The following is a 13646-nucleotide window of genomic DNA, read 5'->3' on the forward strand; positions in this document are numbered from 1 at the left end:
CATGTGAGTCCGACTACATTGTATACATCTTGCAATGCACTTGTAAAAAATTGTATGTTGGAAGCACCAAGTCCAAATTAAAAGTTTGCATACTACAACACGTCAGAGCCATTACTACTAAGAACATGAACTACCCTATGGCTAAACACTTTGCTGATGTTCATCAAGGAACTTTGGAGGCTTTTGGCTTTTTTGCTATACATAGAATTGCAGCTGGACCAAGAAGTGGTGATAGAGAAAAATCCCTTAGACAACAGGAAACACGTTGCATTTTGGATCTGGAGACTAAAAATCCTAAAGGGCACAATATAGATGGGGAGCTCTATACATTTTTGGGACAATAATTCTGATTGGCCATTAAGAAATGTTTGTAATATGGGCTTTTAGGGGTTCCTCATTGGATTGTCTGGATGTTTCTCTTTCCTCCTCTTGGTGCTCTTTCTAACTACTGTTCAATTTTCTACAATGTGGTTGAACTATTCTTTATGAAATGTACTGTTTCTATTTTTTGCCTTTCTAGTACTTCTGATGATGATGATAGCTGTTTTTGCTCTGATATACATGTGATTGAATACTTGAGTGTTTGTTGTTGGTTTCTTTTATGGTTAGGGTAATAGGTCTCATTGTAAGGTTGTATATGCTCTATTAGATTTTCACTTTTATGTTTTGGTGGTAGTGTTTTTCAATATTAGTTGATTTTAATTTCTTTGTCTTATCACTCTTTTTTTCTATCTTCAACGATCTTGGGTATATATAGTTGGAGTTGTTATGGTCTACTCAAGCTAAAGAACATCTGTGTTGAATCCAGATAATTTCTTAACGTAGACATCGATTATTGGAACAGTTAGGCAGTGGCTGAATTTAAGATACATTGCAGCCCAGCACTTGCTCTTATATTAAGGCTTATTCAGGGAATGTTTTACTAATTTTACGATGCATTCTTCTAGTTGATGTACAATACTTAGTTCACATTATATGGGCATCTTGCTTACCGTGCACTAGCACTTTACCATGCCATGGTGCACCGTATTCAGCACCACTATTTAGTGGTACGTACTGTTTTTGCATGTTGCATCAGCACCTTATAAAAATAAAAATATAATTATCTAGCATTAGCACTATATCTTGCGCATTTGCACAGCATTAAGCACCTTTAATTGGTTTAGCGATGCCCATATTGTATCATCATTATAACTAAGATGTTTTGCACCTCATCATTATTAGGCATAGGTGCGGACCTTACTAGTCCTAATGTCATGTATATCTTAGTCACTGTGCCTGTACATTTTCTCTTGCAAGTTTGCGCAGCACCTACCTAAGGTCCTATATTGTTCCAACAGCAGTGGAACATAGAGGAACTTGCATTCCACACAGCTTGTCAACACACAAGAAAATATACACGTGTTTGCAGACACTATGAGTGTGAGACTCTGACTACATCGAGTGTCCATTTGGTGGAGAATACAGGGATCACGCTTCGGTGGCCCTAATCCCCTGAACCAACTGGCCTGTAGTAAATTAGGCGGGGAGAAAACACTTTGGTGGAAAAAGGGAAAACAACTGCAAGATATAACATCATCGCAACCAAGAAGGAATTTTGTCTTTGGCTTAGCCCTGCCAACATTGCACGAAGAGACTAGATTTGAAGCCACCATACCTTTGAAGCGGCTTTCCAGTAAACATACTTGGTTTACTGAAATCTGACACCCTGTAAAGCGAAAGAAACTAGCCTTTGAAAATTGGACAACAGTCAATTCACATCAACTTGAATTCTCTTTTAAGAACTGGTTTTTGTTTGTAATGTATATGTCCTGATGAGGTGCACCAGACGGAAACTGTACAGGCCGTTCTGGCTGCCTGAAACTCGAGTCGACAACACCATAGAGCCCACTCCTCCCAGAGTTGGCTCTAACTTGGGTCTACATAGACAAAATGTGGTAATCGATGTATTCAAGAGCAACCACTTTGGAACATCTATCCTGTTTTTTACTTTTAAAATATTGTTAACTAGGCACTTTGAGCAATTAAGATATTAACCCAAATAGATGGGATGTTCTGAGTCACAGAACACAATTATCATGATTACGTTTTTTGCATAAGTACGAGTGGCGTTTTGTATGTATGGGGATGAAAGAGTATGTGAGGAATGATATGTGAGTTTTCTTTTTGCTGGTGTGATAAAATGTGTGCTTTGACAATTGGTTTTTAATAGATGCGTTATTAATGCATTTGATATGTTCCTTTGTAAATGTTTTTCATGATTAGAGTATGATCAAAAAAACAAAATAAATGAACTCTGACATGCTGTCTTGTGTCTAGAACATATACCCCTTTAATAGGGTTATTGTTTTGGAAGGTATTATGTGGCGTTTTTACGCATGAATTGCATGAATCAATAATAGGAGGGTGTGCACTTATCTACGGATAATTGCGTTTTTGTTTGGTTCCTATATTGTTCCTATGCATGTTGCACTTTAATTGCTATTTTGCACCCAGTGTCAGATTGAGCAGCACATTACGGTTTGTTTTGTTGTCCCTCAGCAACACTCTCTTTCCATGCTGGACATGCAGTTGTGTCATTGCACATGAAACAACATTTTTCAGTGTCATGTTGCATTTTATTTTATTACATTTTGCATATTATTACTTTTTACCACTACTCATGCTATTGTAAGTTATGGCATTTATACACCTGATGACATACTGTCTGAAGGATACAATGTGTTTCAATGTGCATCAGTATCTATGCAGCGTGGAACGCACAACATGTCTGAAAGCGTGGAAAACACAATATGTCTGAAAGCGTATGTTACAAGGTATTTGTCCTTTCTTTGTGTTGCTAACATTGTACTCTGACCCTGAACTCCTCCTACACATGTACCATGACTCACATAGGCAGCTCATGTGAACAAGCGACATGTCTGTGGCGAAACACGTTATGTAGCTGCCAAACTTTCGGACTAGATTTTTCCTTTTGAGTAATGCCGCATTTGTATGGCTTTTAACTCGTGTTTGATGCACCAATAAAGACTGCTTTTTTTTAGTCACTAGACTCGGACCCGATGTTTCAGCCCACAGGATTTCTTAGCAGCAGTATTTGAACATATATATATATATATATATATATATATATATATATATATATATATTCAGTGAAAAAACGTTGTTAAATGAACGTTATGGTAAAGTTGCGCTAATAAAAACCTTTGAAATTAAGTAAAAAAAATGTTGTTAAAGGGACAATATGGTTACGAGTAAAAACTGAAAAAAAAACAAAATTCGCCAGTTATGGTAAGCTAAGCAACCATAACTTGTGCCACCACCGTGCACTGCTAAGGCTAACATCCAGGACATCAAAGATGACATCACAAATGTCATTGATGACATCAGTGAAAAGCATCACATATCTAGGCAAATTGTTTTTGTTCACTGACATATCTAGGCCAGGTGTATTTGTTCACTGACAGTCAGAATATGAACATTCAAAAGGTGCTATATATCTAGATGTTAAACTTGTATGTTCTTAAAGTTATTTCCTTAGGGCTTGGTCTCAGCTCATGGCGTACATACATGGGGCAATGAACAGGCCTTAAACACACAATTAATTTGTATACATGAAGATGACCTTTAATGTTACTGGCATTTTCTGGTGATGTTGTTTCTTTCTACCTTACTTTAGTTTCCCTGTATGTGCCTTTGAATCGTATACATTGTGGGTCTTCCTATGTATTGTTTGTACTACCACAACTGTGTAGTAACTCTTGAATTGTTAGCTATTTATTCCATGTTTAACATTAGTCAAAACTCGGATAAGGTAGCATTTATTATTTTACTATGCAAAATTACCAGATTAAAAACATTGTACTTCTATGGTGCATGCTGCAGCCATTGCCTATGTTGATGTATTATTAGGTTCCTCTATTAAGAACAACACTCCAATGCAATGTTTTGTTTACATGAGTACATTCTTTAATACATTAAGTAGTTCATTATAGGTCTCCCGATCACCCCTGACATCTTGCTACCACCACTGTAAACACAACCCCTTGTACAGACTGTTCATAAACACAAATTGTATATGTGATGTCATCAGTGATGTCATCAATGACATTTGAGATGGCATCTTTGATGTCCTGGGTGTCAGTCTTAATAGCACACGGTGGTGGCACGAGTTATGGTTGGTTAGCTTACCATAACTTGCACATTTTTTTTCTTCAGTTTTACTTGCAACCATAACGTCCCTTTAACAACATTTTTTCACTGAATTTGATAGGTTTCTATTGGTGCAACTTAACCATATATATATATATATATATATATATATATATATATATATATATATATATCACACGGTCTGCAGTAGTGGCCTTGTAGTTATGGTTAAGAATCTCAAATCATAGGAAGGGCAATATTGGGCAGCTTATAACGTTGACGCCGTTCGACGAATACTCACCAAACTTTGCAAATAAAATGTATGGCCACCTCGGAATGATTTTGCAGTTGGGAGCAGTGTGGGGGGGGGGGAATAGTCCCAAAAACCTTCATATCCTCATGGACATAATGGAAAAAATATTTTGCTCATGCCTACAGCCCAATCCGCTGGATGGATTTGCACCAAACATACGTGAGCAGCGGCTTTGCCCCGAAAGGTTTTTACCAGTGAACCCTAATGTGCTACAACTTTCTAATATCATACTTACCCCCAATATATCTGAATTTTCAGCCAACCTATAAAGTTTCAAGCAAAAACTGTGCCAATCCCCACCTCCTAACAACATTTTTAACACTTCTATGAACTTTCTGCAACTTTTTAGCACTGTTTCTTGTTCACCGATGTTCGCAGATGTCTGATGTCACCACGGACTGTTCGGACAGTGTCACGAGACCGTGCATGTGCTGTGATGACGTGATCGCGAATGCATCTAGCTTTCGCGAATGGGCCCGTGCTTCGCAAACAGTTAAAAACTGCATTTTCAGTTGATCTAGGAAGTTTCAAGTTGAAAATATCCCCTTGCAAAGCTCCAAGACTTAGTCTTACTGACTTTCCATCTGCAATACAGGAGAAAGCACATGCTTGGAACAATATTAGCACAACTGCTATTTACCTTTAGAAATGGCATCATCCATGGCCATCTCTTCTCCCCAGGAACCACCACCACCACCTGGAGAGCCTCCACAATGGAAAAAGCGCAATCATGCACAAAACAATCAAGAGGAACAGGAAGATGACATAGAATAAATGCCTACCTCCAGCACCCAGAGAGAAACATGGGTGTGGCTGTTTTTACCACTATTTGAGATGTACCAAAGGCTAAGGCTACAAAGAATAAATGCACTGAGTGTACTCAGTCGCGGACAACCTGGGCAGTACTCCTACAGGACCACCTCCATGCGACGCCCCACCAAATCTAACCACTGGGATGCTCTCAGAAAGGCTTTTCCTTTCTCAGGAAGTAGTAGACTCCCTTCCTCTACTTCATCTTCCTCAACTGCTACTTCCACCACACAGACCACACCAGCTACCTTGCAAGCCATACAAGAGGCTGTTGATCCATATATTTCCAAGACAATAGTACTCTGTATATACTGCAATGCACCACTTTGCAGGAGTGGGCCGTTTCGGAGTGCTTTCGAGGCTGCAATCAATGAGCATGAGAAACACTGCCCTTTACCTTAGATTTAAGGCAGACACAACATATTTCCCTGTCCACCTGCCCCTCTGTATCTTTCACTGGTGCCCCTTCCCACATTTCCCTTCCCCACCGTACTTCTTGGCCTCTACTGCAAACAAAAACTAAAAAAATACTAAATAAAAAAACACAACAAATAAAGACTCCCTTAGGAACCACCTTTCACAGTTAAAAAATAGAACTAAAACCAATAACCGTATAGACTCCATCTACATTACAGTTCTCAGTAAAGTAGTTGGACTCAATAAGATTCTCCAACATTTCTATTAGCATTTTCGATTACGCTAATGAAAATAATGGACAATTGTATATTAGAGACAAATATAAAAGGAATAGAGAATACTATTCTCTAGCATACAATAAAAGCCATAATACATGGACCGTTATAACTATCTGCAGTATCTGCATTCCCCTTTCCAGGCCATGCATTATTAAAAGACCCTGCACGCAACAAACAAAACACCTACTACCCTCTCTTCCTGATAACCACAACCAGAACACCTCACTGGCTAATCCCCAGAGGCCCCTTTCCATGCCAGGCATCCTGAAAGGACCCAGATGGCACACCCACTGTCCGTGGACTATGTGGAGTCCGCCACCTTGTAGCACAGGGGCTAATACGCCAACAGGTATCTAACTAGATCCATAATACTACAATACTACTTTTAAAAGTCAAGGTAGTTAGAATACACCAACAGGTATCTAACTACTTGAAAAATACCCTTCATTGCAACACACTTGAAATAAGTCATAACAATTATTTTTATTACAAAACATTTTCTAAGGTCTAATGTAGTTAGAATATGTTAATAGGTATCTAACTACTTTAATCATTCCCTTAATAACAACACATTTAAAACAAACATACTATCACACTTAAACTGACATAATTGTGGTAGGGATTTTTGAAATCCTGTATAGATTTTTTTTTCCAATGACCCAAGACTGCAGGTGTGAACGCGGGAGATGCGCACCTTTGTTGCTGATCTGAAGGAAAAGAGATCCAAGGACGAAGGCAGCCTGCCGTGTCTGATGATCAGAAGGTCTTCAGGAACAGATCAGTGCCCAGCAGTGTCGAGATGAGGTCGGAACGTGGACGGCAGCCGGAAACGCTGCTGCACAGCCGCAGGGAAACCAAGATGCCGGAGAAGCCGAACCAAGTGGCCACCATCCCAAGAAGCCCCGGCGATGTGCCAAACACCCCAGCAAGGTAAAGGGTGGCGCAGGAGACCTGGAGGGGATGCTGGGTGGCTTACCATGAGGGCGCGTACAGTTGTCCCTAGTTCCCTTTGCAACCATAATGCTTGGATGGCATGGCAAGGGCAGGAAGCCTATAATCCTCCTCCTCATTGCAGTGGTGGAACAAAGCCGGTTGACAGCCAGGGATGTGTTGAGGACCCTAAGTATCATAAAGAGAACTTGAGAGGGATAGCCCCTCACAACAGTGGCAGGGATAAACTCACTGACGGAGAAAACAGGGACAGGGACTAAAAGCAAGAGAGTAATATGAGTCATCTTCCTTGTGGCAGTACCTGGAAGGGAAGTAAACCAAGAGGGCCAGCTCAAAGAACAAGAGAGACCAGAGTCAGGGACCCAAAGCAAGAATGTAATACAAGTCATCCAGTACCTGGCAGGGAAGTGAAGCAAGTCAGCCAATTCAAAGAAGAACAAAAAGCAGTAACAGTGACCCTCCTAATACTCAGATTTGGGTGTTGTAGGTGGGAATCCTAAAGAAAGGAAGACCAGGGGAAGGGAGTCAACCGCCCTGGTTATAAGGAACTGAAACAAGATACCAGGAGAAGGGAGTCATTCTCCTGGGAACTCGGACAGGTTGTAAGATCAAAAAAGGCCTGGGGAAGGGAGACATTCCCGTAGGTTATCTGAGACTGGACGTTAGGAGAAGGGAAACATTCTCTTGACCCACCAAGGAAGTATTGTTTGGAACTTTACTGTCAGAGGAAGAAACAATTCCCCCCTGACTTGTGGAAAAGTATTATTTGGAACTTTTACTATCAGGGGAAGGGTGCCATTCCCCCTGACTGCGTGTGAGACACAAGACTGTTCTGAGACTTCGGAACCTGTTTCATCAAACCATGAACCATAACTCAGGAGAAGGCAGTCATTCTCCTAGGGCCGGAAAAGTACTGCCTTATTCTTTAGTTTCTAGAGTAAGGAACAGAAGTAAGGTTTTCTTGACACAGGACAGTGGACACCTTTGAGTTGACAGACATTCATACAGGCACCTTATCTTTAGTTAAGGGAGGGAAACCCCTCTTAGTAAAAGGCACAGATAGGTTACTCTTGCTTTCTTGATTAATAGAAGTATTTAGCCCCAAACATGCCGCCTTTGTAGCAGTCTCCATTTTCTGCACCCTTACATATGTCACTGTCGAGGTTCCACAATTTTTCGTGAATGGGAAAAACATCAACACAAAATATTGGAAATGTGTCACTTCAGTAGAGCCTTCTAGGACTCTTCAGCTGTCTTTATATTTCGGTGTGATCCTGGGAAAGATCTTCATAGTGAATGAAACCTTTACGTGCTATGGCAGATTTGCATCCACGGTAGACACAGCTGGTGTGGTAGCTCAGTGAGTTAGGCATATGACCCAAACATTAGAGCACAGCCTGAATCATGGCCGGCGTTCTCCTGAGATCGATACGGTTAGTACCACTAAAATAGGTAATAGGTTCACCTATCATTGCAGGATGAATCTGGCATGAAGTTCTAGGCCCAAGAAAAATATAGCACTGTGGTTTGGGCAAAGAATTTAATAATTTGATCTGACGTGGTATGGAGTAATGGTTTATATAATCTCAGTTTTCTTTCTTTTCATGGTTTTTTTCTGGTGAAAGCTATAGTGCAAGCTTCATAATTGTAGAGATAACTCATTACAGCATAAGACATATCCAATTAATAAGATGCCAGAAATGACTTACACGAGAAGTACTCCGCTGGGATGTTGTTAGGTCTCAGGCGTGCCGCTGGGCCAGGCACTAATGTGATCTTGCTCACATTGTCGAGGTATGAACTGAGGTAGGCTGTTTTTCTACAGCTGCCCTGTTCCATTCCTAAAAAATTGAAATTACAAAAAATAATGTTCATAATGCAGGATTAAATAGTGCAATGCAGCTCGTTCTGTAACAGTATTCATGGTTTCATTGCAGGTGTCAGAGTTGTATTGCATTGCCATTGAAATATATTTATTGCACGATTTTGTCAAATGTGGCTTTCATTGCTATTTAAACGCGATATTTTACAATAATATGTTCATTTAACAATGACAAATATACAACATTATTTTGGCGCAATTCCGTGATACAACAAATTATAAAATCAGGGTAAGGATACATTCACTTGCGCTAGAAGCTCAGACACTGTGGTTAAAGCACCAGACAAAAAGTACACAACCTTTATCATGGGCCACCCTCAATGCCTCAGTGAATCCTGGGAATGCTCTAGGCCCAGAAAAAGGAAAACAACACCTGAAAAATTAGGGCAAGGAACTCAAAGTCTTCCATATATTGCACTGTGTTTAAAATATCAATTCCATTTGTAGAGAGTCGGAGGTGAGTGAGAGAGAGTTGCAGCCGGTTAGATAGCACCGCGAGTTGAACGCTTGCCCCTTATGTCTGTGCGCAGCCTACTGTGGCAGGTTTGAAACCTGGCAAGGTCAACTCATCCTTCCTAGGTCGATACATTGAGTACCACTATGTGGGATAATAATGTCATCTGCTAATTAATTGCTGTGAGAACACTGGGTTTTTATCGCTATTTAAGAAATAGATAATATTAGAGGTATTCTTAAACATACTGTTTTTCTTTTTTCCGCAAATCCTTCCTTCCACTCCCTGTAGCCAAATGAACTTTTCTTTTAAAAAAATTGCTATAAGTGGCCTGGTTTATAGTTTGGCAGCATTTCCTCAGGAAATACAGCTGAACTCAAATACAGTGATTGCATGTAGGAATAATGTGGACTGATCCACATTATTAAGAGTCCTGCAAATCCATCAGTTACGTCTCGATTTTGGAGTTCATCGTACTGCATTGGGAATTGCCAAATGACTGCATGCAGTATTTGCTGTGTGCGGCAATAATGCATAAGGTAATGATCTTGTGTGGAGAAAATGTCCTCCACAGAAAACCAGGGTTTTTCTGGTAGTGTCAATTACGAAACTGAAATTGGTAATCTGATGGTGGCAATTTCATAACTGTCACTTTTTGACCACACAACCAAACTCAGCATGTTCTGTGCTGTTCACAGGTTTGGAACACAGAAGGCGTAGATTTCACAGAATCCATTTGCACCTACTCAGAAATCTTCAAATTTATTTTTCTTCGAATTGGTTAGGTAAGTGGGTAAATTTTAAAACATAGATGACGGGTGGGGTAAAGGGATATGATATGATATGGCATTTATAACGCGCCTGTACACAAGTGCTAGGATAAGGTAGGAAGGAGTGAGGGGTCACCCCGGCATAATAAAGATAAAATGGAAGATTTTTTTTGGGAAGATTTCTCCTTTGGGTGAAGTGGATTCAGTGAAATCACGGACATTCGGATAACTCCTCTAACCTAAATGTTGAATCATTGTTTTTGTCACCAAAATCGATAACTTCCAATTACGTCTAGGAAGGAAACATTGTGACTTCATCTTCTGAAATCTTTGTGTTAGCACTGTGTTTATCCTATGAGTGTGATTAGGTCCATGTTCGGTGTAAAGGTCACAGTTTGAATCCTAGCAAGCCCGACTCAACCTTTCATTGTCCAGAGTAAGAAACATGTCTAAATGGATCCTATCCATATCTGGAGGAAAACACATTAGTCTTTCCTTGGACCTATGGACACTGGAAAACGTCTTGGAAAGATGATCAGTTTCACATCAAGAGCCAAGAGTATAAGCTCGTGCCCTGGGGACAAATGGAAATGGCAGCCCCTCTGTTGGGGGTGCTGCACAAGAAACGTGGTATATTTTCTTACAGTGATCCAGCAGGACATTCAAAGTCACATCTTTGAGAAGGATCATCACCTGCCTGCACCCTGAAATGAATCACTTCCTCGAATTGAAGGCCTCTTTCACCACAGAACTCACGGTCTGGTGAAATTGATGCAGGGAGGAAATTCCCAGAACTGAAAAAGGGTACATTCATTTTTTTATTTTTTTCCACACCGTATTTATCATTTTCCATAATTCATTACAAACATCAAACATAATTGCAAATAATAAATCCAACCAACATTACAACCAGTCACCAATAGATATACCTAACCTTTCCCTCTAATGATAACCTTCCCCTTGTACCCCAGCCCTGTAGTTCATCCTCTTCCATTCCGTGCCAAGAATGTCCAATGCGCCTTAGTGTTCCCTAGCATCCATCTTCCACCCAGCCATTGAATGGTCATAGCAAGTCAAAGTTCTTCAACAACAATGCTCTATGAATCAAATGCTCAAACGTTTGTAAGGCGCTAATCACTGGGAGCCATGCGCTGGAAAAGGTTTGGTGTCGGTAAGGATCAGTGCGATTTTCTCCATAGCTATCATTTATCATATTCTGAACCACAATTGAGCAATTATAGGACGGTCTGGAAGTTTCCATGAAAACACTAGTGTCAGCCTAGCGGCCATCAGATGGTGTGTGATTATTTTTAATGTTGCACCCCCTCATAGGCGATATACCTTCCTCATCCGTGTCACTCAGGATTATTACTATGGTATCCCCCGAAAGAGAGACCTTTGACAGGTTTTTTACATGTGATAGTATCTTTTTCCAGTAATGCTGTGATACCTTACACAACCACCACATATGGCCAATTGTATTCTTCTCCCTAAAATCCCTCCAACATTCCACCAGAAAGTGTTTATTAATACCATGCATCCTGCTTGGTGACATGTACCATCTAAATAGAATCTTATAAGTGCACCACCGTACTGCAAAAGGATGTATGTGCCCACTCCCAAATGTGGTCCCAGGATGGCACCTGAATCTAGACCCCTAGATCGTTCTCCCAATGCTGCATGTAGGATGTCTTTTACATGCCGACTGTAGGGTCTAGAAATCTATAGCATTTTGCCGTATGCCCTTTTGCTATTTCCTCAGCCAGATTTAACTCTAGTCCTTTGGGTTCTCTCAGACCACTTTTCCTCACTTCCGCATTTGTGGACCAGTGTCTCAGTTGTGTGTATCTGTATCTTTCTGTTTCCCCCAATGCAAATTTGGTTTAGCATTCCATGAATGTCAACGGATTTGTGTTCTTATGCAAATGACCCAGCCTAAGCTTTCCCGTCATTTCCCAGTTTTTAAAAGAGAGGCTATCTACACCCGGAATAAAATCTGGATTCGACATGACCTGTGTGAGTGGGCCCCAGCCCGATGATATCTTTAACATCATAGAACCTGAGTCCCAATAGCTGTGGGAGGTTCTAGTGGTGTATTGGAGAGGACCCTTGATTCCCTGTGCGGCTTGTGCTAGAAATGTTAGGTTGTCTAACGGGAGAGACATGGCATTCTGCTCAATGGCAACCCGTTCCTTTTGATCTGTCTGGGTCCATTCATACAAGGTCCTAATTTGTGCCGCTACCAGGTACCTTCTACCGAGGGAACCCCTAGACCCCCTGGTATGGTGAGTGTAAGAGCATTTTCCTGGGATGCTCCCCCCACCACCACACCCCCCAGACGATAGGCAGCATTTTGCCCTGAAGATGGTCTATCCTTTTCGCAGGATTTTCTTTTTTTTAAAAACTTTATTTATTGTATCACACAGGTACATCAAGCCTTATGGGTATGTCAACCATACCATTTATACATTACTTAACTCAGAGAAAAAGACAAGAGAGAAGGAGGAGGGAGACCCTCACGCATCATAACATTTCTTCCCTATCGGCTATTTTAACAGGGAGTGCATGGAAGGCATAGAGTGGCTTCAGGATTAGAGACATTTTAACAGGCGTTATTCTGCCAAGCCATGATATGTGTTGCTGGTCCCATTTTAGCAGTTCTTCTTCACCCGCTTTAAAGAGGGCCATGAAATTAGCTTGAAATAGGGAGTCCTAGGTCAGAGTTATTACACAGCCACAGCAGTGGCTGTGTAGTTATGGTTAAATTGCTGTTTCCATAGGAAGAGCACTTTTTGGGCGGCTTATAACCTCACTCCCCCTGGACGAATCCTCACCAAACTTTGCAAAAGAAGTATATGGCCCACCCTGAATTTGTTTGCAAAGTTTGGTGAGGTTTGGTCCAGGGGGCGCAAATTTATAGGGTTGTCCCAAAATTTCTTTTTTTCCCATAGACATAATGGAAAAAACTTTGCTCATGCCTACAGGCCAAACCGCTGGACGGATTTACACCAAATTAGCAGCAGGAGCGGCGGCTTGGTCCCGAAAGCGTGCTTTTTTTATTTGGTGTAAATCCATCCAGGAGTTTCTTTTTAAATGCCCAAAATGTAAACCAAAAAAGTGAGTGATATCTATGTCCGCTCGGCGGTCTCACTTCCCTCTTCGGTCTACAGACTGGCCTCTGATTGGCCAGAAAAATTCGCGGACTTTTGCGTGGTCCATGGACACTGGGACGCGCCCGCTGATTGGATGGTGAGAAAACGTGAAATGCGTCTAATTCCCTGAAACGCCCGCCATCTTGGATTTGCAGACTTTTTTGGGGTCCGCGAACAGAACAATGAAAAGGTTTTTTTAAAAAGCAGCATTTCACTTGTCAAACTCGACAAACAATCTCTGGGGATGTGGGGGGGGGAGAGGATTGGATAGGATATGACCATTAGAAGCCAAAAAATGGGTTGTTTCACCTCCCAAAAGTCCGCGAACACTCTGGATGTTCTGGGGCAGTCCTGTGGTGTTCGCGGACACCTCAGATGTCCTAGGACATCTGTACCTATTCCTGCATTACAGGGTTGGGGAAAAGCAGTTTTTGGATGGCTTATAACTTTTGCGCCACTCAATGAAA

General features: G+C 41.1%; 1 protein-coding gene across 1 annotated transcript in view; it reads right to left on the reverse strand.

Annotated features, from left to right (window-relative positions):
• ENPP1 (ectonucleotide pyrophosphatase/phosphodiesterase 1) overlaps positions 1-13646 on the reverse strand; it is a 594855-nt gene that overhangs the window by 220698 nt on the left and 360511 nt on the right. The window contains exon 13 of the mRNA XM_069606684.1: positions 8631-8762. Coding sequence (XP_069462785.1) covers positions 8631-8762 — 132 coding nt within the window. The remainder of the gene's footprint in view (positions 1-8630; positions 8763-13646) is intronic.

Source organism: Ambystoma mexicanum, chromosome 4p (assembly GCF_040938575.1).
Source record: "Ambystoma mexicanum isolate Mex_15411 chromosome 4p, UKY_AmexF1_1, whole genome shotgun sequence".
NCBI lineage: Eukaryota > Metazoa > Chordata > Amphibia > Caudata > Ambystomatidae > Ambystoma > Ambystoma mexicanum.